Raw genomic sequence first — 27,478 nt, 5'->3', positions numbered from 1 at the left:
CACAGTTATTTAGCATGGTGGCTCAGTGGGTAACACTCCTGCCTCAGTGCTGGGGCCATGGGTTACATTCCTGACCATGGTCCTATCTCTGGAGTCTGTATGTTCCCCTTGTGTTTGTGTGAGTTCCCTCCCATACTCAAATCATAATAGTGAGTGACATAGATTCTCTGTACAGCACTGTGGAATTAGTGGATATATTATATATATATATATATATATATATATATATATCTATCTATCTCTATCATGTTTCTGTAGTACCAGCATGCTTAACAGTGGAGCTATCTCAGGGGAAGGCTTTTATTTAGCCAGTATAACACATTTATATTCTACTTTTCAGTCTATTATAAGGAACTTATTGCAGCAATGTTAATGCATTGTTTGGGGATTTTGCTTTACTTTTTGTCTTTCTGGTGAATTACTCCAACACCAGTTACTACAATTGGAAAGCAATAGCTGGTGGCATGTTTTGGGGGTGAAGTGACACTGCTGAGCAATACCCTACTATTGTTCTGTAAGTAGATCACCCCCAATCATCTGAAGCTGTGTGTGGTGGTTGGTCAAGTAACGGCTGTCAGGCCTGTTGTAGCTCTTGGCACTGATTGGAAGAGAACGTACAATATTCTCAATAAGATCATTTGTTGGGTTTAGTTATGTTAACCTCTTTTGTGCTTTTATGATACTTTTATTTGGAATAATTTTTATTTTAACACCTTTGTGCTTATACTGATGTGTACAGGCCTTTCCAGTTGTCATGCAATTCATTTTGAAATTGATCATGGTGGACTCTTAATGGTCCATGAAGACCAAAGCCACTGGTTGATGATTGGCATCTAGTGTAGAGAATAAATGGTGCGGTTATGTGGCGTTTCAAAAATCCTGACTAGGCACCAGTAACAGTTTGTTTTCCATATCACAGGTGGGTAAAAGGAGAGTTCATGGTTAAAGGTTTAGTTTAACAGAGCTGACCCTTCTTCTCTGTCAAGCCATGAGAACCACACAATGAAACCATTATCCCTGGGGCTCCTCTGTATCTGAACTTGGTCTTTGCTTATTTGGCTGGATAGGAGTGTTAACCAGCTGAATTTGCCTGCTGATTGGTGTGTAACCCTGTGGACTAATATAATGGAGAACTGGGAAAAATCATTTCAACGTGTGTTTATTGTAAATATTAAAATGAAGTGTGGATTCATGGTCTTTTAGTCACTTATTTTTTTCCTTAGAGCGTACCCTGTAAAGCTGTTTCTTAGTTTTATTTATCTCCTTCACCACTGAATATTCTGGCTTTTTTTTTTTTTTTTTAAGTTATATTCTAACATCAATATCGGTAATTTGTGTGTAACCTACACAAACCTTGTTTTTTTTCCAGAAGATTTTGAATTTTCAGGAAATGCCTTTAGTTTGCTCATACCTACAGAAAAAATACCTAAAATGTTAACGTCACAAACAATTACTTTGTGGTTCTTGCTTTGGCATCAATCCACCTATCCAAAACTGCTAAAGGCAGGATTCTACACACAGTTTTTCAGGATAAAATCTACACTTTAAAATAACAGCACTGGGTTCATGAGTTCGATTCCCAACCATGACCTTTATATGTGTGGAGTTTGTATGTTCTCCATGTGTTTTATTTGCTCCGGGTTCTCCGGTTTCCTCACACACTCCAAAACCATACTAGTAGGTTAATTGGCTGCTATCAAATTGACCATAGTCTCTCTTTGTCTGTGTGTATCTATGTTAGGGAATTTAGACTGTAAGCTCCAATGGGGTAGGGACTGATGTGAGTTCTATGTACAGCGCTGCGGAATTAGTGGCGCTATATAAATAACTGATGATGAAACTAGTGTTTTGTTGTTTGCTAGTTTGCACTGTTTTGAATGAAACTCATAAAATGTGTAGGAACAATATGGGTAGCCAAGAAGGCATACTATTTTGAAATCTAAACAACCTAGTAACCAGTAAATACTGAGTGTGGGCACTTTATTTGGAAGAGGGGACTCCCCTCTTTCAATTGAGGGTAACCCAGTGTGTCTGGGTTGCCAGGATGTGGGAGATCTGTGCATTACAAAACCCCTCCCAAATACTGGCCTCCTTAATGTTTCTGTAGTGTGTTATTCTCTGGTGAGCTCCAAACTAGTAAGATGTCATGTGCATAGAAAGAGGAGTCTACCCTGATTCGAATAAGGGGGACCCTGATTTTTTTTAAATTATTTAATTTTTGAAGCCAGGATAGCGGATGTCTCCTCTGACTCCATCACTGGACTTCTAATTATTTTTGTTGTGTAGGGCATTCATGTCGGGTGCGCCTGACTTTCTCGGTGATCACATTTAGTGCCCTCTCTCCATCCCTGGCTCTAAATTATTTTTTTGTAGGTACTGGGTGAAAAGTTTGGGCTTAATGACAAAACCATATTTACATGATTAAGCTGCTCCCCCATTGACTACTAATAGGAAATAACTGTAGGGACAGCTTAGTATAAGTTTACATTTTTGAACCCCCTCTGTGTGAAGGAAAAGTCCCACTTGTCTGAGCAGAAATGTTGGCCTATCTAGTTGTGGTTGCCTAGTTCATGTATTCTTCATGTGTCTACTCAATAAGATCAAGATTACCACCACTTTAGATCTCTTCCACAAGGAATTTCTAAGTTTGTAGGATTCAAGTAGATTTGAAATAACCTACGGGATGGTGAGGGTTAAATATGCCCTGACTCCATGCTTTGCTGCATGGATGTCACATGGCTTTAGAAGGTTGGACTAGTAGAATATCAAGTGTGGAGTAAATTGTTTGTTAAGTTGATTTATGGGTCAGTTAATAGGTGTTGGAGGATAAAGTTTATGCATGTTCTGGTACAAAGGTTTAGACTTGATTTTAACAGCTATATTATATGTACCTATTGGTTGGTGACTAAAATGTCAAGCAGAATACTGTGACTGAGTTTGGTAGGATGAAGATAGATTGAAGGTTTGGAGGAATTGGCCATAGTTGGAAACACATTCATTCATTGACTTGGATACAGAATTGGCTTATTGGCTTTTCCCTTTTTTTTCCCAGTTGAGATTGAAGTTTTCTAGGATTTGACGCCTCACCTGCAATCAGTGGTTGAAAGCTACCTGGAAAGGGTGGCATATCATGGCAGCAATGATAGTTTTATAAAAGGGTGTCAAACTTTTCAAACTAGCTGATCAAATGTAGATGGGCTATAAGGATAATTTAAAAGTACAAAACATAGATAACTACAAGGTCCGCCCTCTTGGTTTAATTACAAACAAAACCACTGTAGGTTGTTATAAATTCCTATTTAATTGTCTGCGAGTGTGCAATAGTAGTGCATGATGCAGTTATTGTATTTATGTATGTTGTTCGCGGTTTCAGTTTTACACAATGTCCTGTTCCAAACAGTACTTTATCAGAATGCCTCAGAACCAGAGTAGCAAGGAGACCTTTTTTCTTCTAGTAAAAAGCTGGGGCAAGTTTGACTTGCTGCTTCTCCTACTGCTATCTGGTAACAGTGGAGGTATTGGGTGCAAAGACTCACTGAAGCACTGCAGGAATGGCCCTTTAGTTTTAAATCAAATGTTTAGAAAGGGAGCTAAATAAGTTTTTAAACGTTTTATTATTCACAGTAGTATTACTGCAGAACAAAATAACTTTGCTTAAATAACTAAACAAACCGGATTTTGGAGTTCAAGAGCAAACAATTTATTTCTGTTGCAGGAACGAAAGATGACTGGGAGAGCTCGAGCCAGAGCCCGCGGGAGAGCACGTGGTCAGGAGCCGGCCCAGCCTGGACAGGTGCTTTTCATGTTGCAAAACTGTACTAGTTATGTCCACCCACAAAGAGTATTTGTAATCACCAGCCCCCCTCACCCTAACATGCAGAAGTGTTCCACTGCTAAAGAGCCTTGCAGTTCAGGAGTATTAACTTGAATCGTCTCCATGTCAACATAATTGAAAAGTAAACGGCCGTCACTATTTCCCCTCTCTCCTGTTGATAAAAGTTGTTCCAGGAATGTGCGTATGGTGATTACCTAAAGGGCAGGTGTCCCCGGCATAGGAGCCTCACAGCACTGCAAGCTGTTGCTGCTGGTATATGAAAATGCACTTTTTGAGTGGACATATTTAAAGTTGTGTCTCTAACCAATCAATTTGTAAACTATTTTTCTCTTTCATCCATCTGGGGGACACTCCTTAACCATAGGGTTGAGTCGGGGGGAGGAGTCTTGCACCCAAAGAGTTAACTTTTTTCAGCTGACAGCATATCACCCCCGCCAATTCCCACATACCTCAGTTTGAATTGGGTGCCCTTAGAAGAAGGTTGCACCTGAAGAGCCCCAAGAAAGACAGTGAACAGGGTTCACTGGTTATAGGTTTTTTCCTTTTCTTTTGCAGTTTTTTTTCTTTTGACAGTGGCGAGAGACTCCGTGTAAACGGAGCTGAATTGTGGGAGAAGTGCCTGTCGGGGGGATGGCGGCCCCGCTGACAGAGAGGTAAGAAGCGCTTCTCACAGCGGGAAGCAGTTGGCAAGAGACTCTCCCCGCTGATGCAGGACGGGCGCTGCCATTAGGCAGAGAACGCCTTTACTGCTGAGGTTCCCCGGAAGCAAGCTGGAGTATACCAAGTTCCTCCTCCCTTGGGGATGGCAGTGAAGTCTTGAGGATGGCGCGCTTTGAATAGCGCTAGCGGGGAACACATTCTAACAGGTTTTCCCCTAATATAAGAGAAAGGGCAAAACGCTGTTAAAGTAAACAACACAGAAGAAGAGCCAGTGGAAGGGGAATGTGTTTGAGGTCCTCGGTCCATACCTTTACGAAATTCTACCAATTTAATATATTTGCTTCTGGGGACGCCTCCTTTGGCCGTAGTGTTCTGCGTGCAAGGAGATCAGAGCGGTCCCACCCTTCAGAGGGATTGCTTTTGTAAGTCCCCAAGGTTAAGTAGTGTCCCCCAGATGGATGAAAGAGAAAACGGGATTTATACTTACCATACATCTTCTTCTCTGAGTCCATCTGGGGGACACTCCGATTTCCCCCCTGTCTTTTCGTTGTTTTGTCTCCACTCCCCCCTCTGTTGAGTGGTGTGTCTTTGCTGATTGGCCTATCTTCCTAATGGCTTTTGTAATCAAACTGAGGTATGTGGGAATTGGCGGGGGTGATATGCTGTCAGCTGAAAAAAGTTAACTCTTTGGGTGCCAGACTCCTCCCCCCGACTCAACCCCCATGGTTAAGGAGTGTCCCCCAGATGGACTCAGAGAAAAAGATTTATCGTAAGTATAAATCCCGTTTTTTTTCTCGCCTGTATCAAGTAAGTTTGGAAAGATTAGTCTGGGCTCTCATATTCTTTCCTCCCTTACCTATTGACTAATAGTTTAGCAGGTACTCGCCAAAACCTGATTCTTTTTACTCTGTTGCAATAAAGTTGAAGTTGCAATCCTGTCTACTAACATTTTCACGGATTTGTTACTTCACCTTCATCTCTCGTGATCAGCACTGTCAAAAGTCAGCTTAATTATTCAGTGTATTTATTTTAAACCGTTTTAATGTGGTGGTTGGGATTATGGAAAGCCATTGGGTGAGGTGGCACAGAAAAGGTGCTTTTTAAGGCAGAAAAAAAGTGAATCTCAGCCTGGTTGGGTGAAGTAACCTGCTCTAGTTTCCACCATAAGACAGCAGAATGTTTGGAGACTTGTACATCCTCTTGTGACCTGGCAAATATACTAAAAAGAAAATTAAAAAAAAAATTGCGTAATATTCTCTGCATTTATAACCTGAGGAAGTTGGCTCATGTTTAATGAATGCTATCTTTTACTATACATCTTCTATACATTTTTCAGCATTCCAGTAAATTTCTGTAACATCGAAGTGCATGTAGTCTTCAAACCGTTTGATATTTGGTTCTGTGTGAAATACCAGACCCCCTATGGTACAATCCAACCAGGTTGTTTCGGGGGCAAACACAGGATTTCTAGAGAAGGTTCGCCGTGCCACGCCGCCTGTGGTCGTGGCTGTAATTGTAGACCGTGCTTGGCTGCTCTCCCAACTCTTCCTATCCCCAACATATACATGGGCAGTTCTGTGTGCACTGTTGGGTGCATGCAGCTTCCCCTTAATGAGTAGAGCTGTGTTAAGCCGGATATACCTCTCAACTGTCCCTACAGTCAGTGTGTCGGTCCCTAATATTGGGAAAGACCACCAGAATCGGTACAGTTTGCGGACTGTCCTGCTTTCTCCTACCTGTTCTTCCGGATTTCACTATTTATTGCTGCTGCTCGTGTCCTAAGCTCAGTTGCTGATTTTCTGGATCCTGGAATGTTGGGTTCCTGTTAGGACAATGGACAGGTGTATGAGAGATAGCAAGCCTAGCAATGAGTGAACTCAATAGACCTCCCTCCTCCAAAGCAGCCCATGTTTAATAATTAGGCCTCCCAGCAACCATCCCAGACATTAAACTAATGGCATTCACCTTTAATAATCCAGTTTCCCTTCAAACAATCCCAACATTAATATTTACATTTAATAAACATATTTATTCACAAACCTTAAATTGGCGTTCACTTTTAAGATTTGGCAAATTCTTCTCCCCAAACTCAGCCACATACTTAATTTATTGCACCCATATCACCCCAGCATTAAGTGACTAGTTCCATCATCGCACCCTAAATTAATAGGTCTACTGTAGCCCTACTATTAAACTTACCCCCAACATCACCCCACCAATAAATTAAAAGTTCACTCTTGACTTACTATGAAATCAATATTTCACACCCCACACTTACATTAACACCCCTCCCCCACACTTATATTAAAATACTCTCCAAGGCAGGCTTCATTTTTAATACAGGTTCACCACAATAACTAGTCATAACTTTCAACTAGAATGTAAATAGTTATAAATTACTTGTTTTTTGGAGATCACACTGCAACTATTGTACTTAAACATTAAATCTTCCCACTTAGAGTAAAAGCTCCTTCCCCTCATTGTGATACTTACATGAGAACAAACACTTACCACCTTTATCCAGTGCTGTGTCTTGTGTCCTGCTGCTGCCTGTGAGACGAGCTGGCAGTAGGATAGATTGGGGTGCGGACAGTGCAGATAGAAACCATCTGCAGACACAAGCTGTAAAGGGGACAGTCACCAAGCATATGGTGTCCCCAATACGCGCCCCTGCGTCCACTTTGCCGCCTCAAACTAGTACTTGAGGAGGGAAGGGGAACATTCTCCTTTTATATGTTGGAACCTAACTGGTCAAGTTTATTGAACTAATTAGACTATCTTTCTAGAAAGACTGAGGGCTTCAAGCTCTTCAAAATTAAATTGTCCTACCCCCTCTCCCCCGGCATCATTTTGAACACCACGAGAGATCAAATCTAGAGTAGTTTAGTCTATTATCATTTTATGCCAACTAATATTGCCAGACTACAGGTTTTTATGTAAAATCCAAATGGTTTAAGAAGAAATAATTGTTTTGTTGGGGAAATAAACTCACCTGGATAAAACCTTTGTCTCCTCTATATTGTGGAGCCTTTTTTCCAGGGTGAGCTGGAGCTGTGGGGATCTTTACTACCTAGGAAGACCCCTATTCCTCTCCCTGGCTTATTCTCCTTTGATGACCTCTTAGACCAGCATAAGGGGATTTCATCTAACTTGATGATTTTTATTTTTTGGGGGGGGGGGTATTTTGATTGATGTACTCACATTTCTTTTGTTTTTTCTTTTTTTTGCAGGCGACGCTCCTTACTGGCAAGTGGGTTCTGCTCTTAAAATACCCTTTGGTGTTGTCCTCTCTGTGAGGATTGAGTAACCTCATTTGGACATTTTTATGTCATGTAGTCTCTTGTGATACTTTGGTATTGTATTGTAGATTTATACCTGTCACCTCCTGAAGAACATGCATCACTCTCCTCTATAATGGTTAAGTTTGCCCAAACTTTTAATAACCTCATCCCATGCATAGGTGCAAGACTCCTCCAATGCAAAGAATTTTGTTGTCATAGACCAACTTCAAAAATCAATCCCTCCAGTGTTCTCCCCCGCACCTATTTCCTGGTTGTCCACCCGGCTGGTTTTACTTGCCACCTGGCTCTTGGAGCCCAACAGAGTCCTATTCTAATAAGAGTAAAACTGGTTTATTCTGTTAAAACAGGCACAATGTGAGCACTACAGCCAGCAGTGTGTTAGATCACTGACCACCAGTCTGACCGGTCCTGGCAGGTGTGGGCAATAACCTCCTATATTTTTCAATACCACTGCAAAGTATTACACTGCCCCCACACAGCTTTTTTTTAATGCCAACTGGCTGGCAACATTTTCTGGGGAGAACACTGCCGTTCCATACTCGCTGATACAAACTCTGCTTTACAAGTAGCTCTTTACTTTTCCATCCAGTAACTATATATTCTTCTGCCTTATGTATCAAGCACTTTTTTTTTTTTTGCTCCCAAATGTTAATTACAATTACTCTTATCAATTAATGTTGCCTAAGTAAATCCCTGTCCTCTTTACATCACATACGTTGAGAGATGGCTTAAACAATGGTTGCATGGGAAGCTAGTCTTCAAAATATCAGCTACACGTCCACTCTCCCAAAGATTGTAACTTTATCAGTGTTTTCTCCCAAAGCCTCAGGAAAAACCGCTTCCAGTAAGGTTTTGTCTCTTTACTCTTCCAGGTCTATCTCGGATATGTTATGTTTTCTATCCTCTTATATACAGGTCACGGTATTTCAAACTGACTTAATATGCTCACAATTGAACTAGTACAATATATATTATTCTTTTGCTTATTAGACTATTGGGCTTTTCATCTTTACATTTGTTTTTCATATTTACATTTAATCAGACTATACAATTGTCTTGATGGCAAAATACACCTGGATATGATGACCATCTTAGTAGTTGAGCTCTTCACTAAAAGGGTTAATGTGTAAGAAAAATAAAAAAAACCTTTTGGAATGGACAGTTCAGACATTATTAGAACACACCATATAGTTATTCTGCACAGAAATTTCTACGGTCTTAAACATCTTTTTCATTAGAGCCTATTGGGCGTCCTCCTAACTCATCTACTGTCCTCCACACACCTCTCCTAAGTGTTGCTGTCTTGTCTGTCCCTGCTATGTAGAGTGTAGATCTCATGAGCATGGCCCTCTTTGCCCATGTTTTCCTTCATTTACTACTGAATCCATCTGCACACCCATGCCAAGCTCCTCTGCACTCGGCCTATCTGTTGCTCTCGTGCTCCTAGGCACATACATGCTCCACACTACTTTTGTCCCCTTCCCCTCTGCATTTCCTGCTGTATGGATCGGTGTTTGGTTTTCCTCTTATGTAGCGGTTATATGCTAAACGTATGTCTTGCGTATGCTGCTTATTCTTTATGTAATTTTGTTTTTGCTCCTCCCCTCCACCTTGCGCGTGGCACCATATTAAATTAATGAAAATATCCTGTTAGATTGTGGCAATCTCCTGTATCATGTTATGTTGCTTTGTATCATAATACCCTCAATGTACAGTGCTGTATAATGTTGATGCTTAAATAAAGGATAATAGCTTGATCCTGCTAAATTGAGGTGACTGACTATACTGTGTTAAGGAAATATTTTCTTTACCAATACATTCCACCTTGCTGGACTCTGAAAATGGCAGTTACAAGGTATGTTTATACCATTGTTGAACTTCCCTATGAGCTTTAGTATTGTCTGTATGATTTGTTTCCACTTCTAGGGTCATATTGGACCATGCTCACCAGGGAGTTTGTCTAAACCCTTCAGCATTGATACATTGTTCTGACTGGTTTCACTGTTGGATTTCAGAGTGGGCAAAAAGACTGGTTAAGCCCTATAGAGCAATACATTCACACACATGCAATACACCCTTCCTGATGGTGAAGGCTCAAATTAAATATTAAACTGATAAATATGAATGTACATTATTTCCCCTCGGGCAAGTGTTTAAAAATGTTTGGTCTGTTGGTAATTGGGTTAAGCTCAGACCACCTTTCAGAAAACTTCTTTAAAATATACAGATGACAGCCATGCATTCCTTCTGATCATTCATGTCCTTTCCTACTTAGAGTAGACTGTCTAATTAAGGGTTTGTAAAAACAAAGTTCTCCAGTTGGTGTAAACTAGAAAACCTTTTAGGTGAATGCAAAGGTTAAAGGCTACCTATGCATGTATATAGGAAAGATTAACTCCAAAACGTGCTTTCATATTTTGGAAAATCAATGTGCCACGCTGTACTGGGGGGATGCACAAGGGTTTGTACAGGAAAACCACAGTAGCCCCATATATTTTCGAGTGATAGTTGATAATGTTGTAATTCCATCATATTGTATATGTAAATGTCCGAGAGGTTATGATGTGTTTATTGCAGGGGAGTTGTCTGGGATATGTCCAAGAAAAGTTGTGGAAGGTGAAAACTTCAGGACTGAGTTTAGACAAACTGTAATTGACACCCAGACGACATTTCATCTCCTACATTAGCACTGCACCTCTGAAAGCCCTGCCAGTAAAATCCAGATTAAATGGCTTGTGTGTGTGTGTGTGTGTGTGTGTGTGTGTGTGTGTGGACAGATTGTCAGCTCTTCATCATCATCCTCATTTATTTATATAGCGCCACTAATTGCGCAGCGCTGTACAGAGAAGTCACTCACATCAGTCCCTGCCCCATTGGGGCTTACAGTCTAAACACACACACACCCTACCAGTATGTTTACACACACACACACACACTCTATGTTTTTGGAGCTCTTGGGGCTTAATCTAATTGAAGGACTGCCCATTTAATTCTACCGTGTTCCAGATATACAGACTATGATATGTAAAGTTTTGTTCTCTGTAATTTCATCCCGTTTGTGTTTACAACTGCATTGCATTTTTTTTGTATGTCATTTATTAAATTTTTTTCATCCTTGTGCTTTTGTATATCTAAAATTGAAAAAAAAAACCTCTAAAATTAAGTTTTGTCCTTGATACATTTAATTAATCCATTAGCCTTTTATGAAGAACATTGCTTGACTGTTAACCCTTTGACTGCTGGTGTGAATTTTTAATCCATTTGACTTACAAGCCTAGTATGTCAGCGTGGACATCTGTAAGAGTATTGATATGTTAAGCCTTTGATTGCTGGTGTGCATTGCTAACCTGTGTAACAGTGTTCTCCCCAGCCAGGTTGCATTAAGAAGCACCTGCCCGGACTAGTGGTCTAACACACACACTGCTGGCTGTAGTGCTCATAGTGCCTGTTATAGGAGAAACAATGGTTTATTATATTATAAGACTGTGTTGGGCTCCAAGAGCCCTGTGGCAAGTAAAAATAGCTGGGTTGAGCACTCGTGAAATAGGTGCTGGGGAGACCACTGAACAACGATTATAGTGTGACAGTATATGGGGTTCCTGTTACTCTTATTCAATTGTGGCAGATTATAGGTGTGTGTGTGTATTTGGGGGAGATTCAGCAAGTCTCTAATGTGTGTGATAGGGGAGCTAAAGAATTGGCATTTACTTTATAGGGTTACAAATGATTCCAGTACTTGAGTCATGTTCCTGACACTGACCAGTTATGTGCACTACAATAAACTTTCTCCCCTTGATATGAGATCCTCCTAATCACTGGTACTGACGGGTTGTTCTTCTAATGATTAAAACCAACTTTATTAATGTATATGCAATACGTTCTCTATAGCAGCAGTTGAAATGGCATATCTAGCCCTGTTTCTCGATTATCCTCTGGAGGACACAGGACCCTGTGAATAAATATTTAAAAAAAAGTATTAATATCTTAAAGGATATAAAGTGCAAACTACTCAGCAAGTTCCTTCACTCCTGACTGATTTCAGCTATATAGATACAGATAGCCAGCAGCTCTGCTTTCCTGTGTCCCCATCTGCAGGGAAGTACTCTAGTTGGGGTGGGATTGCATAGGAGGGTTGAATAATTATTTCCTGCGCTTTGCTGGTGTCTCTCTACTTCACTTTTCTGTTTCCTACCACTGGGGGACACTGCGACACATTGGGGGTATAGTAGTGGGTATGGGAGTTCAGGCACTAAAACTCTATGGATTTTACGCTCCTCCTCTACTATGCCCCTCCTTTCCTGGGGAACTCAGTTTTGTGTTTTTAGTGCCTTAGGAGTCAGGTCATTGGGGTATAGGCTCCTGCTTATACCCTGTTTAGTTAGATTTGTACATGTTTTTATTTTCTTTTTTCTTATCGGGGTGTCCGCGGGGATCGATTCCCAAGACCCAGAGAGAGTGAACAGTCCTGGACTTCCTTCACTCTGATCCCCGCACAAGGTAAGAAGTAGCTGTGCCCTATATCTTCCTTGCACCTTCTTGCCGGCAGTTCAATCCCCTAGACACAAGCTTAAAGATATTTTAGTATTTTGGCAGCCATTAGGGCTTTAGGTGCCCATACAGTTATATAGCTTGGGGCACTGTATAATTAGGTCGCGCATGGGGCGATAAGGGATCTATCTCTCCCCGCCGACGGACTATTTTTATTTTTTATTATTGCAATAATGTCCAACAAAGAGACCTCTGACAAGGGACCCTCTGGAGTGTCTGTGATGTATTTTGTTTGTGCCAAATGTAGAGCTAAGCTTCCATCTGGACAGCATGATAAAATTGCCCTCTGTGCAGCATGCGAGACAGCAGCACTCGAGCGTCCCGCCTCGGTACAGTCAACGGCAGTCATGGAAGAGCCACTCTGGGTGAAATCCTTTGCCGCCAGCATGGAAAGGTTTACCGATGTGATGTTGAAAGCCGCTGAGGTACGTGAACACACAGGTAATCGGCATAGCTCAAAATTCAGCAGAGCAGCGGGCCGCACGTATAGAGGCCTCACAGGGCATCCCTATAGACAGTGCAGGCACATCATCCCAGGGTTCTGCAACTCGGAGTGAGGAGCGTCTGCTTGCAGTCTCCCGCGGGTCCAAATGGGGCACAAGGGATGATATTAGGGTGCGTTCTCTAGCTTCTGATCATTCCTTGGATGAGGAAGCGGATTTAGAGCTGGAGGCCTCGGCCAGTAATGTGGACAGCCTTATCCTAGGTATTAGACATACCTTAGGGTTTCCAGAGCCTGAACCTTCGGCTCCTGCAGGTTTTTCCATTTTTAAAAGGTCTAAGTCTCAGTTGACATCCTTTCCTACCTCTTCTCAGATGGTGGAAATGGTAACGGACGCCTGGGTAACACCAGGGAAACAGTTCTTGATGCCAGCTAGATTCAAGAGTTTTTATCTCTTCCAGCGGAAGACTCAATTAAATGGGAGGCGTCTCCTAGGGTGGACACACCTATTGCCCGTTTATTCTCATCCTCAGCCATCCCTACACAAGAGCGGGTGTCTTTGAGAGATCCTACGGATAAAAAGTGCGTCCACGCTCTCCGTGGTTCAGATGTGGGCGGAGCAGTTAATTGAGGCAATTCAAAATAACACTCCGCGGGCAGACCTCCTCTTCCTAGCTCAGCATATTCAGGAGAGTTCGGATTATGTGGGTCAGGCCTCCATGGATGCAATAACTATGAATGCCAGAATAGGCAGTTTAATTATTGCATTACAACGTTCCTTATGATTACATTTGTGGACCACGGACGCAGAGTCCAAAAGGTCGTTAGAGGTTTTGCCTTTTGATGGAGTCACTCTGTTCGGTGCGGAGTTGGAGAAGGTAATTGAGGCGGCCACCAGGTAATGTTCTCCCCATGGGTTCTCGCAGACCTCGGCAGGCTCGGTTTCGTTACTTTCGCCCCTTCTCCCGAGCTCGGAGTGGTACTCCCAGGAGCTAGCCTCCAGCCCCTAGAGGAGGGAGCAGTAGAGGCAGGGGTGCTGCCAGAAGAGGAGCTTCACACCCTAGTGATAAGCCCTCGGCATGACTTCTACGCCCCCCACTCAGGTATCGGGGGTGGGGGCACGTCTGCTTCGCTTCAGGCGTCAGTGGTGGTCAGCCACGATTGACGCTTGGACGCTTGGTTTCCGCCATCTTGGTAGCCCCTCATTGGCCTCGCAGGGCTTGGTTCTCGGACATTCTAAAAATGTCCATGGGTCCGTCGTTTCGTCTGCCCTTGCGTCCAGACTTTCTAGTTCAGGGCCCCCTTCTTTGCCACGATTAAATCGGCTACCTTTGACGGCGTGGCGATTAAATCGTTAGTCCTAAAGGCAAAGGGGTTCTCGTCTCGGGTCGTTAACACCATGATCAGAGCTAGAAAGTCATCTTCCTCCGCCATATATCACAGAGTCTGGAAAGTATACATTCTCTGGTGTGAGTCGTGGGGAGTCCATACTTCCAGGTTTAGCCTGCCCAGGTTGTTGGACTTCTTGCAGGAGGGTCTTGATAAAGGACTCCATTTGGGTTCGCTTAAAGTACAGGTGTCGGCGCTCTCGATTTATTTTCAGAGAAAGCTGGCGTCTCTCAGCGAGATCCAGACCTTCTTGCAGGGGGTTCTTCATATTCAGCCACTGTTTATTCATCCGATGGAACCCTGGGATCTAAATTTGGTGCTCAGGGCCCTTTGCCTTCCGCCATTTGAGCCTCTTCAGACGGCAGAGTTACACCATCTAACTTGGAAGACGGTTTTTCTCTTAGCTATTTCATCTGCTAGGAGAGTGTCGGAGCTGGCAGCTGTTTGTTGTTGTTCTCCCTTCCTGGTGTTCCACGAGGATAGGGCGGTCCTTCGCACAAAACCCTCCTTTGTTCCAAAGGTCGTCTCTCGATTCCATTTAAATCAGGAGATTGTAGTTCCGACGTTCCAGCCTGGTTCACCTTCTCCTTCCACGTCTTCTGAGTCCTTGGATTATGACTTACAGTTGCTGGATGTAGTTTGGGCTCTCCGGTATTATGTAGACCGTACAGCTTCGGTTCGCAAGACAAAGGATCTTTGTCTTATATAATGCAAAAAAGCGCGGCTGGCCAGCATCTAAACAGGCTATTGCACGGTGGATCACTTCTACCATCAGTCTGGCATATGTTCGAGCATCTAAGCCTATTCCTCATTTGTTGAGCGCACTCTACCAGGGCGGTTGGTGCTTCTTGGGCGGTGCGTCATGGTGCTTCGGCTGAACAGCTTTGCAAAGCGGCCACTTGGTCATCTGTTCATACCTTTGCGAAGTTCTACAGATTGCCGGAAAGTTTTACGCACAGCAGTTCCAGAGCGTTCCCTCCCTTAGGGGCAGCTTTGGTATGTCCCCAATGTGTCTCAGTGTCCCCCAGTGGTAGGAAAGAGAAAAGAAGATTTTTACTCATGGTAAAATCAATTTCTCTTGCTCCACTGGGGGACACTGCGCTCCCTCACTTGCTCTGTAAATAGTTTGTTATGTGAATGTTATGCCTCTATTCTTTGCCCTTTTAGGGCTTCTCCTTATAGTACACTTGGTTAGTCAAAACTGAGTTCTCCAGGAGAGGAGGGGAGTAAAAACCATAGAGTTTTAGTGCCTGAACTCCCATACCCACTACTATGCTCCCAATGTGTCGCAGTGTCCCCCAGTGGAGCAAGAGAAACTGATTTTATGGTGAGTAAAAAATCTTCTTTTTTCTGCATGTGTCCACTGTGTCTGCCTTTTTATCCACAAGAATTGGAAAATAAAGAACAATTCCAGGTCTAGGGGCTTCCTCTGTGACTTTTTACACTTGTGCAAAATGTCTGGTCTGGGTGCTTTTGCGAGGTGTAACCAGCCTGGGCTACACTTTTAAGTCCATTTCAGAGCTTGCGGTGCTTTCTCTGGATGAAGGTGACTGGACTTGTCGCTCCACCTGTTTTGCTGATTCTTCATTGTATGACCCTATATGTCTGTGTATTCAGCCAGGGATACAAAGTCTGGTCAAAATTTTCTTTCAGAGCGAAGTCGTGGAAACATCAGTTCTTCCTTGATCTTGTCCTGGAGAAAGTCTGATATAAATGCTCCTTCCAAGAAGGCGAAGTAGCAGAAGAAATATATATTGAGGGAACCTCTTGTTTTGATGAGGATTCTGTAAAATGGAATGGGGGTGGTGTATGAGGTTCAGCGACGCATCCAAAAGTTAGGAAAACCTGACAAAATGCTGTTTAAGAGGAAGAAAAAGCAGTTGCTTTCCTTCCTTTCTGTAAATGGACAAACTGTGTGAGGTGTGTTCCAAACCTGAATGTAAGTTTCAAACTACACAAATTACAGACCCTTGACTATCATTTACCATAAGAGGATACGGATAAAGAGGGAACTCCACCTACGGTGGACGCCCCTGCAGCACAGCTATATAAGGTGATCAGTAAACCTAATGTAATGACGGTACAGATGGGAAATTTGAGACCATTAAGTCCATTTATGTAGTGGCTGGTGCCTCTTTGAGACCCATTTTATGTTCTATTGGGTAAACAAGGCTGTGGAAAAGTGGGCCGAGCAACTAAGACTTGCAGTTGGGGAGATCTAGGTTGGAATTGGTGACATTGGCGGAACACATTTGGGAGGTGACTCTGGATGCTGGTCATTTTGCAGCCTGAATTTTGGCTTCTGCGGTGTCTGCTCACTGAGCCATCAGACTTGAGGCTTGGGAAGTGGTGGCAGAGCTATAAAAAAGACTGGAGTCTCTAACCTGTTCAGATGTCTTTGTTTAGCCCTGAGTTCGATAAGATTATTAGAATGGATGTAAAGAGTTATTTCCTACCAGTAAATTTGCCAAAAGTAAAGTGGTTTTGGTGTTTGGACTTTTTGCCTTGCTGGCAAAGGCAGCGGTCCGCACCTCAACATACATCCGTGCCTTCAGTATGCATGATGGGCTTTTAGTCCACCAGACTGCTTCTGTACCGGGTTTCTGTGTGAAGAACATTTCCGTTTAGGGATACATTGATCTCGGTGCTCCATTGTTTTTTCACTAATTTTTTCTGTGGACCAGGTAAAGCCACAAGCACTTCACACTTTTCTTACCATGGTTAACCTAGTGCCAATAGGCAGATTCATCTAATGCTAGTCTTGGAGTATCCAGGAAAATGCTAATAGCTGAAATTTGAACTTTGAGCATTAAGAGCATGGCCTTTCTCTATGCAATACTTGTGAAGGTCTGATTATGCACATAAGGTTTGTGGTGCCCCAAAATCTGAGTACCCTGGGGTGTATCTATATGTTTTTAATTTGTTAATTGTTAAAAGTGTTTATAAAGATTTAAAAACAAATATATATATTTTCTTGAGGGAGAAGTGACAGTTGTGAGTGGTTGCCGGGAGTAACAGGAAGGAGGAGTGTGTGGCATAGCAACAAGTCCACTAACTTTGGTAATGACTGTGAACTCCCAGAAGGCAGTGGGAGGAGGAAAGTTCTAGACCTCTGAGGGAGAGAGATCCCTGTGTCTGCATAGACTGAGAGAGAAAAATAGGGACAGAATGAAAATCGGACAAAGTGAAGTAAGTGTAAGAAGAGAAGAAGATAAGAAGTGAGCCAAAGAGAGGTGTGAGTAAAAAGAAAAGTACTGAAAACAAATAAACAGTATAGAGATCTGTGACATCACGCCAAACAGACTGAGCTATGTACTGAGAACAGTGTGAGAGGAGAGAAAATAGAGAGGTCTGTGAATACACACAAGAGACTGCAATACAAAAGATCATCAGTTTATTTGGCGTGAAAAAGTATTTTATGGGCCCCAACCACGTGCAGCACTTCTGCTAAATTCCTGTGCACAGTTCAACCCAAGACTGAGTGTAAAATATGGTAATGTTACCAAGATAATATTGGTGCACCAAATGTTTTAGTTGAATATTAATGTTATGTGATTTACCTGAAAATTGATTTATTGTTGTTATATGTTAAATGCTATTGTGCTCTATGTTGATCAAATGAATATTTTGTTATTACCATTGAGTTGAAGGGGTCAGTGGCGCGGTTGCTTACCAAAATTATCTTTACCGCATTATTAATAAACCCAAGTTATTTGACCAATCCTTGTGCCTCTCATTGAAGTATTTATCTCCTGACCACCGGATGTCCGACCAAAAAAGAACCTGACTCGTGTCTGGAGGACAAGGTAAGGGAAGGAAATCCCATCAGTCTCGGCCACCACATTTACACCAATAGTTGCACTTAGGGTTTGTTTTTGTTTTTTTGTTTTTTCTTCTTCTATGGTTCAGTTGTGCAGGACTTGGTTAGAAAGTGTACAGTAGGATGGGACTGTGGAAGAGAAAGGAGTGAACACATTTAGAATATTTACAGTGCAAGCTCCATATCTAGTGCCCCTCCCCCCATGGATGCAGAGAAAAGGCTTCTACGCAAGTATAAAAATCCCATTTTCCCTAGACAAACAAGCTGCAAATGGAGGTCTTTTGCAAAGTACTTTTCAAGTGAGCTGCACTGTCTGTTTCAGTGATTTTTAAAAGTCTTGCATGTCACACGGACACTTTAAAATGGTGAATTTTTTCTTTTCTGGTGAGTTTACTGTTAAGTCCAGATATCAAGGTCACTTTAAACTATGTTGTGCAGGAGATGGGAAGCAATTGCCTGCAGTACATGTCCATACAGTAGTAGCCACTGACTGGTTGTCCATGGGAAGAAAGATCTTTTGTTGGAAGTTGAAAAACTGGGGAGAAAAGGGTGTGTGTTTGAGAGCTTAATAGTGAATACAATTACCTTTGTTAGAATATCTGCGCAAGAGATATTGGGGTGATTTGGTGATAGACCAAGCATACAGATGAAGAGGCTAGGAAGAGTAGAGATTGACCTGAAGATGCAAAAATTGGGTAAGTTTAATCTTTTCACTAACCTGACTATGCTGGGACTAAAGTGCAGCGTCCCATATACATTTACTTGATGGTAGGATGGTTAAATTTGGTTTCTATTGATGTGTTATGGAATTTAAGCTGTGCTTCTAGGATAAATTGAATGGGAGCCAAACATCTTCCTGATAAATGGGTAAGCATGCAACTGAATGTTCTGTATACAAAGTATCTGTGTGTGTACAGTGAGTTTTTAAACTTGGTCACCATTGTAAACCTTACTAGTATATTACATGGTGGGGTCATTACACATCAGATCAACACAAGGTTTCAAACTGACCGTTTCAGATTGCAATAAAGTTTGGTATAATATGCTGCAGTTGATGTAAATAAACCCCCTTCCCCAAATCCTATTCTGATATGTACACTGATTTTAAAGTTATATGCCTTTTTAAAGATGCACTTTTTTAACAAAATATTTGTTTTTAAATTATTTTATAAATTTTATAACACCTGATTGAGCTAGAGAGTTGGGCAAGGTCTCATTTTAAACCTCTTTTTATGGCTTTCATGTGATTGCTATAATAGTAACACTGCAATATCCATTGGCTGGCATAAGCACAATGAAACGGGAAGGAGTGTTCACCAGGGACCCCTGCAAGGAGGTATGGACTTTATTGTGTGAGGTGCTCAGGTTGCGGTTCTCCAAGTTAGTTACCAACGTAGTGGTGTAGTGAACAGGAATAGTCAAACAATAGCGCAGTGCACACGGATAAACGGAAGGTAAGTTGGGAACAAGCCAATGGTCAGAACCAGAACAGGCTTTGCAGTAGCAAATCATGATCCAAAAGAGAAGTCCAAATTCAGGAGCGAAAACAGATTACTGCGTACACTAACAGGAATGCTGGAGCAGGTGTGAACCAATACTCTGGCACCCTAATGTTGCCAGTGTTCCTTATAGAGGAAGTAGACCCTGATTGGGGGAGACTTATTTCGGTGGTCAGAAAATGGCTGGCTGTCTATCGTGCATCTCATCGGTTAGTTCCAATATGATCCTTATGTATATTGATTTCCCTTGGTTATGGCTATCTGCTGTACAGCCTGGCGTTTCTCTATCCTCTGACACCATTTTGCCAAGTATTTTGCACATGCGCAACCATGGGAACCTTTAAAACCTCTGCTCCGCAGTGATTGGATGATCACCAGCCAGTTCCCTTTATAAAGGTCCTCCTTCTTTCCATGAGTATCAGATCTCCCTACCAGATAGGAAGCATTCATTACCTCTAGCTCTTGTTCGTGCTTATACTTGCCTTTGTTCCTGACTTTGTTGGTTAGGCTGTTCATTGAACTGCTACAGCTTCACTCGTCATAGGCCCTTTTCCAGAGTTATAAGACCTGTGTGGATCTCGGCACTTCTGCTATCTGCAGCTCAGCCCTTCACAGCTACACCTGTTCAGCCTAATCTGCTGCTAGACCTGTGACTATACTGCATCACTCAACATCTGTCCTGGTTCTGAATTACTACCCTAGTGTATACCTCAGTCCTTCTGATTCCTGCAGCTCATCGCTTCGCAGTACTACCTGCTCAGCCTATTCCACGATCAAGACTCGTGACTATACTGCTGATCATCACACAGCATACGTCCAGTTCCTGAATTTCCATATACCTGGGGCTACATTCCATTCTGCCTTACAGCTACTTGGTGGTTCTCTCCATTATCTGCTTTGCGCCCCCTAGAGGACTGTGCCCTGCGGTTGAGAGCAGCTAAGACCATATTACCTTGCGGAAATCCCTGGTGAATACCTCTTCCATTAGACTCTGCACCCCTCTAGGGTTAAGCTGTCACTCAAGCAGAGATAAAGAGCATTCCCACTATCCGGCTTTCGTGACACCGACAGGAAGTGCTTCCCGATACTTGGTAATGGGACACGATCGCCACTGCACATGTGGAGAGACGGCAGTAAACCGGAAGAGCGGCCTAGTGCTAAGCCATGGGACACTTACCTAGGGGAAGTGTGAAAACGGCGCCTGACGGTACCCCGTCCCCTCAAACGGCTACTTGATTCTTCAGGAATTCAGCCATAAGGAGGGAAATGTGAAGATTCTCTTTGTTGACCCAGAATCTTTCCTTGGTGCTGTAAACACTTGAATGGACCAAGAATTGGGCTTTGCCTCAGAACATATGCTAAAAGCACATATTTTCAACTTTGAACTTCTCGCCCTGGACAGTCTTAATAGGAGGAAATCTATTGGTAAATTCGTTAAGGACCACCAGCTTCAATAAGGAGTTTTGGAAAGGGTTATTTAATTGGAGTTTATAAGTAGCAGCATTATTTATGTGGGTAATAGGAGCCGAATATAGTGGTGATAATTTCGTGGTAGGGAGCTTGAGGTTGCAGGTAGAAAGCCGTACCCTATGTACCGGAATATTTCTCTGATGGCGGTCCACAAAATGTTTAACTGTCCGAAGACTGCTGTAACTTTGCACTTGAGATCAAATCTGAGAGAAGTTGCGGACCATACTCTGAGCTGCTAGTACCGAGGAGTCTAGTAGAAGGTGGGTATTACAGGGTGCCTCCCAAAGATGGTAAAGAAGGGGGAGATACCAGTGGTTTCATGTTGATGATTGTTGTGTGTAAACTTCGCCCAAGGTAGGAAATCACTCCAGGAGGATTGCTGTTTAGAGCAGTAACACCGAAGAGAAGACTCTAGATCCTTGTTGACCCACTGAGTCTGGCCATTCGTCTGGGTGGTATCCAGAAGAAAATTTGAGACTGATCCCTAAATGTTTGCTGCATAACCTCCAAAATCTGGAAACCATTTGTACCCAGGAATTTAGATATCACAATGGCAGCTGTGAAAGTGGAAGATTTCCTTAATAAAAATAATTGCCAGTTCAGAGGCAAATGGTAAGTCCTTTACAGTAACAGAGGGCAAATTTAGAAACCGGTCCACCACGCACGCATATAGAATTATAACCTTGGCTATTAGGGAGATCCATGATAAAATCCATACGGAGCATCAGTATGGCCCACAGTCTGAAACTGGAAGAGGAACAAGGAGATTGGCTAGGAATCTTATGCAGCGGTCAAATCTCACAAGCTTGAACAGATTTCTGAACATCGGAGAACAGAAAATGCCACCAATAGAGACAAGAAAGAAGGGCAATCGTTTACTTAATGCCCGCATGCCTGCCAAATTAGAGTTGTGAGCCCATCTCAAAACTTTGTTGCATAGGTGTCCTTAAAAGATTGACAAATAGGTGGAGTTCTGATGGTAGATTTGGTCAAGACTAGAATCTTACAATCTTTTTTAGCCGGGAGTTCTGTCTCCAATGCAATAATTAGCTTAATTGGAGAATTTCTTGGAGAGAACCACAATGCCTAAACGAGCCGGAGTGAGTTGATGGGAGAAATAAGAGAGAAACCCTTGATAAATTTCCGGTAATAGTTGGTGAATCCAATAAAGCGTTGAGTATCTTTCAAGCAGACAGGTTGGGGCCAGTTAAGGATTGCCTCCACTTTATTTGGGTCCATTTGAAAATCCATACCAGAAACGATCAAAGAAAGGATACATGAGAGTATTCAAAAAGATTATCTTCTAATTTGCAATACAAAGGGTTCTCCTGCAAACAGGAGAGGACCTCTTTAACTTGCAAACCATGGGATGAGAAGTCTTCAGAAAAGTTCAAGATGTAGTCTAAGCAGATGACCACAGACAGGTATAGTAGGTCCGGAAAGATCTCTAACTAATTTTTTCAAGACCGTGGGTGCTTTACAGAGCCCGATGGGCATGACTAGATATTCGTAGTGGCCATCTCTGACATTAACCGCGGCCTTCTATTTATCCCCTTGCTGTATTCTGACTGGATTATAGGCACCTCTAAGATCCAACTTCGTTAAGGTTTGTGCCCTATGAACGCGGATGAGGAGTTCCGGAATGTGGGGGAAGAGGGTAGTGGTTCTTTACAGTGATTGCGTTTAGTTTTCGGCAGTTAATGCACGTCCTCGGTGAGCTGCCCCTTTTTTTGGCAGGGGAGGAAGACTTCCTTATGTCTCCTGTAGACCAGGATACACCTTGACCCTGTGAATGCTTTTGGCCCGAATGTGGTCAATAGGGCAATCCCAGGGTCGATGAGGAAGTAGGATCTCTGAAGCAGCTTTGCTGAAGATGTTAAAATAGTACCGAGTAAATCTTGGGATGAACTGTATGAGAAGATACAGCAAGACAAGGAATTGCAGACCTGGAGGCTTTCATTGACTTCAGGCAGTGTTTGTTACATGAAGAACCCACAACATACTACAGGATACACTAACAAGATTGATGGTGCAGGTGTGACACTCATATGTTGCTAGTGTTTTATAGAGGAAGTTGTCCCTGATAGGGAGAGACTTGATTTGGCATTCAGAACACAGCTCACCGCCATCAGGAAGCAAAGGGAGAGTGTCCATTATAACACAGCAGTATGTTTAAATAACAATTAAAAATGTAAAATTTACAAAATTTCGATTTTATCAAAAAGACAAGTTTTTTTTTTTAAATTTTTTTGAAAAACATCGTCGTTCATACTGTTAATCCCCATTTTTATTTTGGGATTGTGATGGGATCATCTGCTAAGAGCTTTCATTTTTTAATTGAAATTAGAGAAAGTAAGGTAGAATCCCTTTTTTTTTTTTTTTTTTTTTTTTTTTTTTTGCTCTTTAGTACTGTTTGACGTTGAATGACCTTCTATACCTTTAAAATTCTAAAATCAACATGTTTTTTTCTGAATTCTCATAAAAACATGGTTTTCCATCAAGGTGCAGGGGCGTCTGTAAGCTGCTTCCATTGCAGTTCAAATCTTAGCTTGAGTCACTTGGTAACTCTCAGCCTCTCAATTGTAGTTCAGAATTTTTTCTTCATTTCCCAACCCCCCCCCAAAACTGATCTGTTTTTGGTCTGTCTTTTTGTGGTTGCATGATATACAGATACACTGCAGTCCTGTTTACTTACTTGACTTGAATTGGATCGGTGCATTGCTGGTTTTGGGTGTTTTGTCATCGTTTCAAATGAGTGTCTAGACCAGGGGTAGGCAACCTGCGGCTCTCCATGTGGTGTGAAACTACAAGTACCAGCATGCTTTGCCAGCAGATAGCTGGCAAGGCATGCTGGGATTTGTAGTTTCACAACACCTGGAGAGACGCAGGTTGTCTAGACCATGGCGCTTTCATTGCTGTTAAGGTTACTTCCCACTGTATGCATGACATTGTCCTATCAGTTTGCAACTGATAATTTGGGATGAAGTGCTGTATTTTTTATTTCTCTTTCATCCATCTGGGGGACACTGCTTAATCATGGGGTTGAGTAGGGTAGGGAGGAGTTTGGCACCTAAATAGTTAATTTCTTTAACTGCCGACAGGCCCCTCCCACTGCCAACCCCCAACGGAACTCAGTTTTATGTAGGTGCCCAAGGAGTTGGGCTGAAGCTAAAGATCTGCACAATGATAATATTACCGCGCTTAGGATTTTTGTTTATTTTTTAAAATGTTTTATTTCTTTTAGCTACACAAGGGGGGTGCTCTGTGATTCAGAGCACACTCGTCTCCAGAGAAGTAACTGCAGCAGAGAAGCTGCGCGCTGCTCCCGCTGACAGTCTAACACTAAAATTGTGAAGCTTCTCAAAGTGTGACAAGCGATCTGTTCAGACCACTGTTACAGGGTCCGGCGCTGCCTGTGGCAAAGAGCGCCGGGACGCCTGCAGTCCCCGGGGGCCATTTCGGAGAGTGGAGCATACCAAGTCCCTTCCTCAGTGAAGAGGAGGGGGGGACTTGGAGAGATGGCCGCGCTGTGTACAGCGCAATAAGCAGGGGACAGTCAGATATAGCAGGTGTTTCCACTTAACTGGAAAAGTGGAGATTACTGGTATAATGGATATAAACGGCAGAGACCAGCGGAAGGGGAGTTGTATAAATAACCCCCCTCCCCCCCCCCCCCCCCCCCCCAGCTACTTTGTGTGAAAGTGGCAGTTGCTGACAGGCTTCTCTCTGCTAAGTATCATTTATTTCTCTCTCTATTCTAGGTAGAGAAGTATAGATATTGTGGGCACGTATTGAGTAGAGACTAACTGTGTAATATTTTAGAGCTCTACTATTGGGGCAGAAATACTATTTTTTGGCTTGTTCAGAGATTAATTAGTGTTTCTGTGAAAATATCTTGTGTGCTTGTGCCTATTCTGCTGTACGTGTCTTTATTTTTGCTTATGATGGCTGATAAAAGTAAAGCAACACGTGCCAAATACTTTGCCTGTTCCAAATGTAGTAATAAATTAGCTGGTGAACATCTGGACCCGCAGGTGCTTTGTGCTGATTGCGCTGCGGCGCCTGTAGTGGTGCAGCCTAGGGACAGCCCCATTCAGGGGACAGATCCTCCCGAGTGGGTGGCAGCTTTGACATAGGGGGTTAATACCCTTGTTAAGCTTTTATCTAAGCCAGTTGAAATTCCAGTGGTGGCTGCAGGGTTACCCTCTACCGCTGGAACGCTAGCTCAGGGGGGGATGATTAATCCTTTGCCCTAAACAGTAGGACAATCTTCTTCCCTGACATACCAGGTGTCTCCCAAACAGAGGAGGCTGGATGGTCTCCAGTGGCTAAGGGTTTGAATCGGCTAAATCATTTGCTGGAAAATCCAAGGCATTTGCAAAGAAATAAAAGACATAGATCAGCAAATCCGCTGTTGTCTCTGTCTGACTCTGAGGGATCCTCTGAGGAAGGCAAATTGCTAGAAGATTCTGATCCTTCATTAGTAGAGTCAGAGGAAGGCTCTAGGTACCAAGGTATGGATGATCTGGTAAGAGCAGTGCGTCAGACCTTGGGTTTTGTAGAAGGGGAAGAGACTAGGGGCTAGATTTACTAAACTGCGGGTTTGAAAAAGTGGAGATGTTGCCAATAGCAACCAATCAGATTCTAGCTGTCATTTATTTAGTGCATTCTACAAAATGACAGCTAGAATCTGATTGGTTGCCATAGGCAACATCTCCACTTTTTCAAACCCGCAGTTTAGTAAATATACCCCTAGGTCTTTGGACCGGTCTCTCTTTAAGAAGGTTTCTAAGCAGGCGATCCGGTTTCCTCCCTCAGCAGAGTTGAGAGAGATCGCAGAGGCCTCTTGGAAACAACCAGATAAGAAGTTTACCATGCCTAGGAAATATGGATCATTATATCCTCTGCAAGAGAAGGATATGACCCGATGGGAACAGGTAGCGAGAGTAGATACTCCTGTGGCGAGGTTGGTTCGCCAGACTACTCTGCCGGTACCAAGATCGGCTTCATTACGGGATCCGACTGACCGTAAGTTGGAAATGTTTCTGAAGTCGGTTTCTACAGCTGCTGGTACAAACTTCAGACCTGTGTTTTCTACAACTTGGGTTGCAAGGGCTATGGAAGCATCGGCAGGACAGTTAGCATCCGCCTTACAGGATACGGAGTTGCTTACTTTGGCTATGCATCTGAAGGAAGCGGCCCAGAATTCGGCATCCATATCGTCTTCTATTTTGGCTACAGCTGTAGCAGCAAGAAGGACACTATGGTTGAGGTCTTGGGATGCGGATGGATTTCACAGGCATCGGGGGGGAAAGAGTACATCCTTGCCAGTTAATACTCCTAGACCTAGGGCTCCAAGGTTTGGTTCTTTTAGACAACCTTTTCGTGGGGGCGTGTCTGGCAGAGGTCATACAGGCAAGTCAAGAGCTTCTGTGGGGTAGGAGACAATCTCTTAGAGGAAGGTCATCCTTTTCCTCCACGACAGGGCGTTCTGCCTCCTCCAAGCTTCCGGATAAACAAGCAGCATGAATACCACTCTCCTCTGCTAGCGGAGGGAGAAGTGGGAGGACGTCTACTTCTGTTCAGACAACAGTGGGCAGAGTCCTTAAGGGACAGATGGATTCAGGGAGTCATAGAAAGAGGTTACATGAGTCGTTGTAGGGCCAGCTCCTCACAGATTTTTTTATAACCAGTTTGCCCCGCTGTCATCGCAAAAGACAGGCAATGCTCAGCTGTGTCGATTTTTGCTTCTTTCACAGGGAGTTATTGTAGAGGTTCCAGTGCACCAGAGAAGGAAAGGGTTTTGCTCAAACCTCTTCTTGGTACAGAAACCGGATGGTTCGTTCAGACCAGTGCTGAACCTCAAACAACTAAATCTTCACTTGAAGGTATTCTCCTTTCGGATGGAATCCCTGAGATCAGTCAAACGGTCTGGAAGCAGGTCAGTTCATGGCATCGATAGGCATCCTTGATGTCTATCTCCATGTTCCAATCTGGGAGGGGCATCAGTCGCTTCTCAGATTCACGGTGGGCTCAGCTCACTATCAGTTCAGGGCTCTTCCATTCAGTCTTGCAACAGCCCCAAGGGTGTTTACGAAGATTATGGCAGAAATGGTGGCACTTCTTCATTCAAAGGGAGTACAGATAGTACCCTATTTGGACGATTTGTTAATAAAGGCTGCATCAGCACAGTTGTTGGAACAACATCTTCAACTTACTGTGCAGGTGCTGGAAAAGCATGGTTGGATCTTGAACTGTACAAAATCACAAATGATACCTTGCCAGAGGATGTCATTTCTGGGTTTAATAATGGATACGGCAAACCAGAGTTTTTCTTCCAGAGGACAAAGTAAGGTCTCTGCAAGAATTGGCAAACAAGGTTCTGTCTCACAGCAGGCCGTCGGTGCTTCTGTGTATGAGATTGTTAGGAAAGATGGTTGCATCTTTCGAGACGCTTCCTTACGGAAGGATTCACTCAAGATGTTTCCAACAGGACATGTTGATGAAGTGGTC

At 43.0% G+C, this 27,478-nt stretch overlaps 1 protein-coding gene across 1 annotated transcript in view; it reads left to right on the top strand.

The window, feature by feature from the left end:
• The window catches only part of LOC142140610 (piwi-like protein 1), a 228,542-nt gene that overhangs the window by 92,393 nt on the left and 108,671 nt on the right, over window positions 1–27,478 (top strand). Inside the window, 1 exon segment of the mRNA XM_075198311.1 lies at window positions 3,716–3,793. Coding sequence (XP_075054412.1) covers window positions 3,716–3,793 — 78 coding nt within the window.

The sequence above is a fragment of the Mixophyes fleayi genome, chromosome 2 (genome assembly GCF_038048845.1).
Source record: "Mixophyes fleayi isolate aMixFle1 chromosome 2, aMixFle1.hap1, whole genome shotgun sequence".
In the NCBI taxonomy this organism is placed as follows: Eukaryota; Metazoa; Chordata; class Amphibia; order Anura; family Limnodynastidae; genus Mixophyes; species Mixophyes fleayi.
This window is presented reverse-complemented; position numbering and strand designations above follow the sequence as displayed.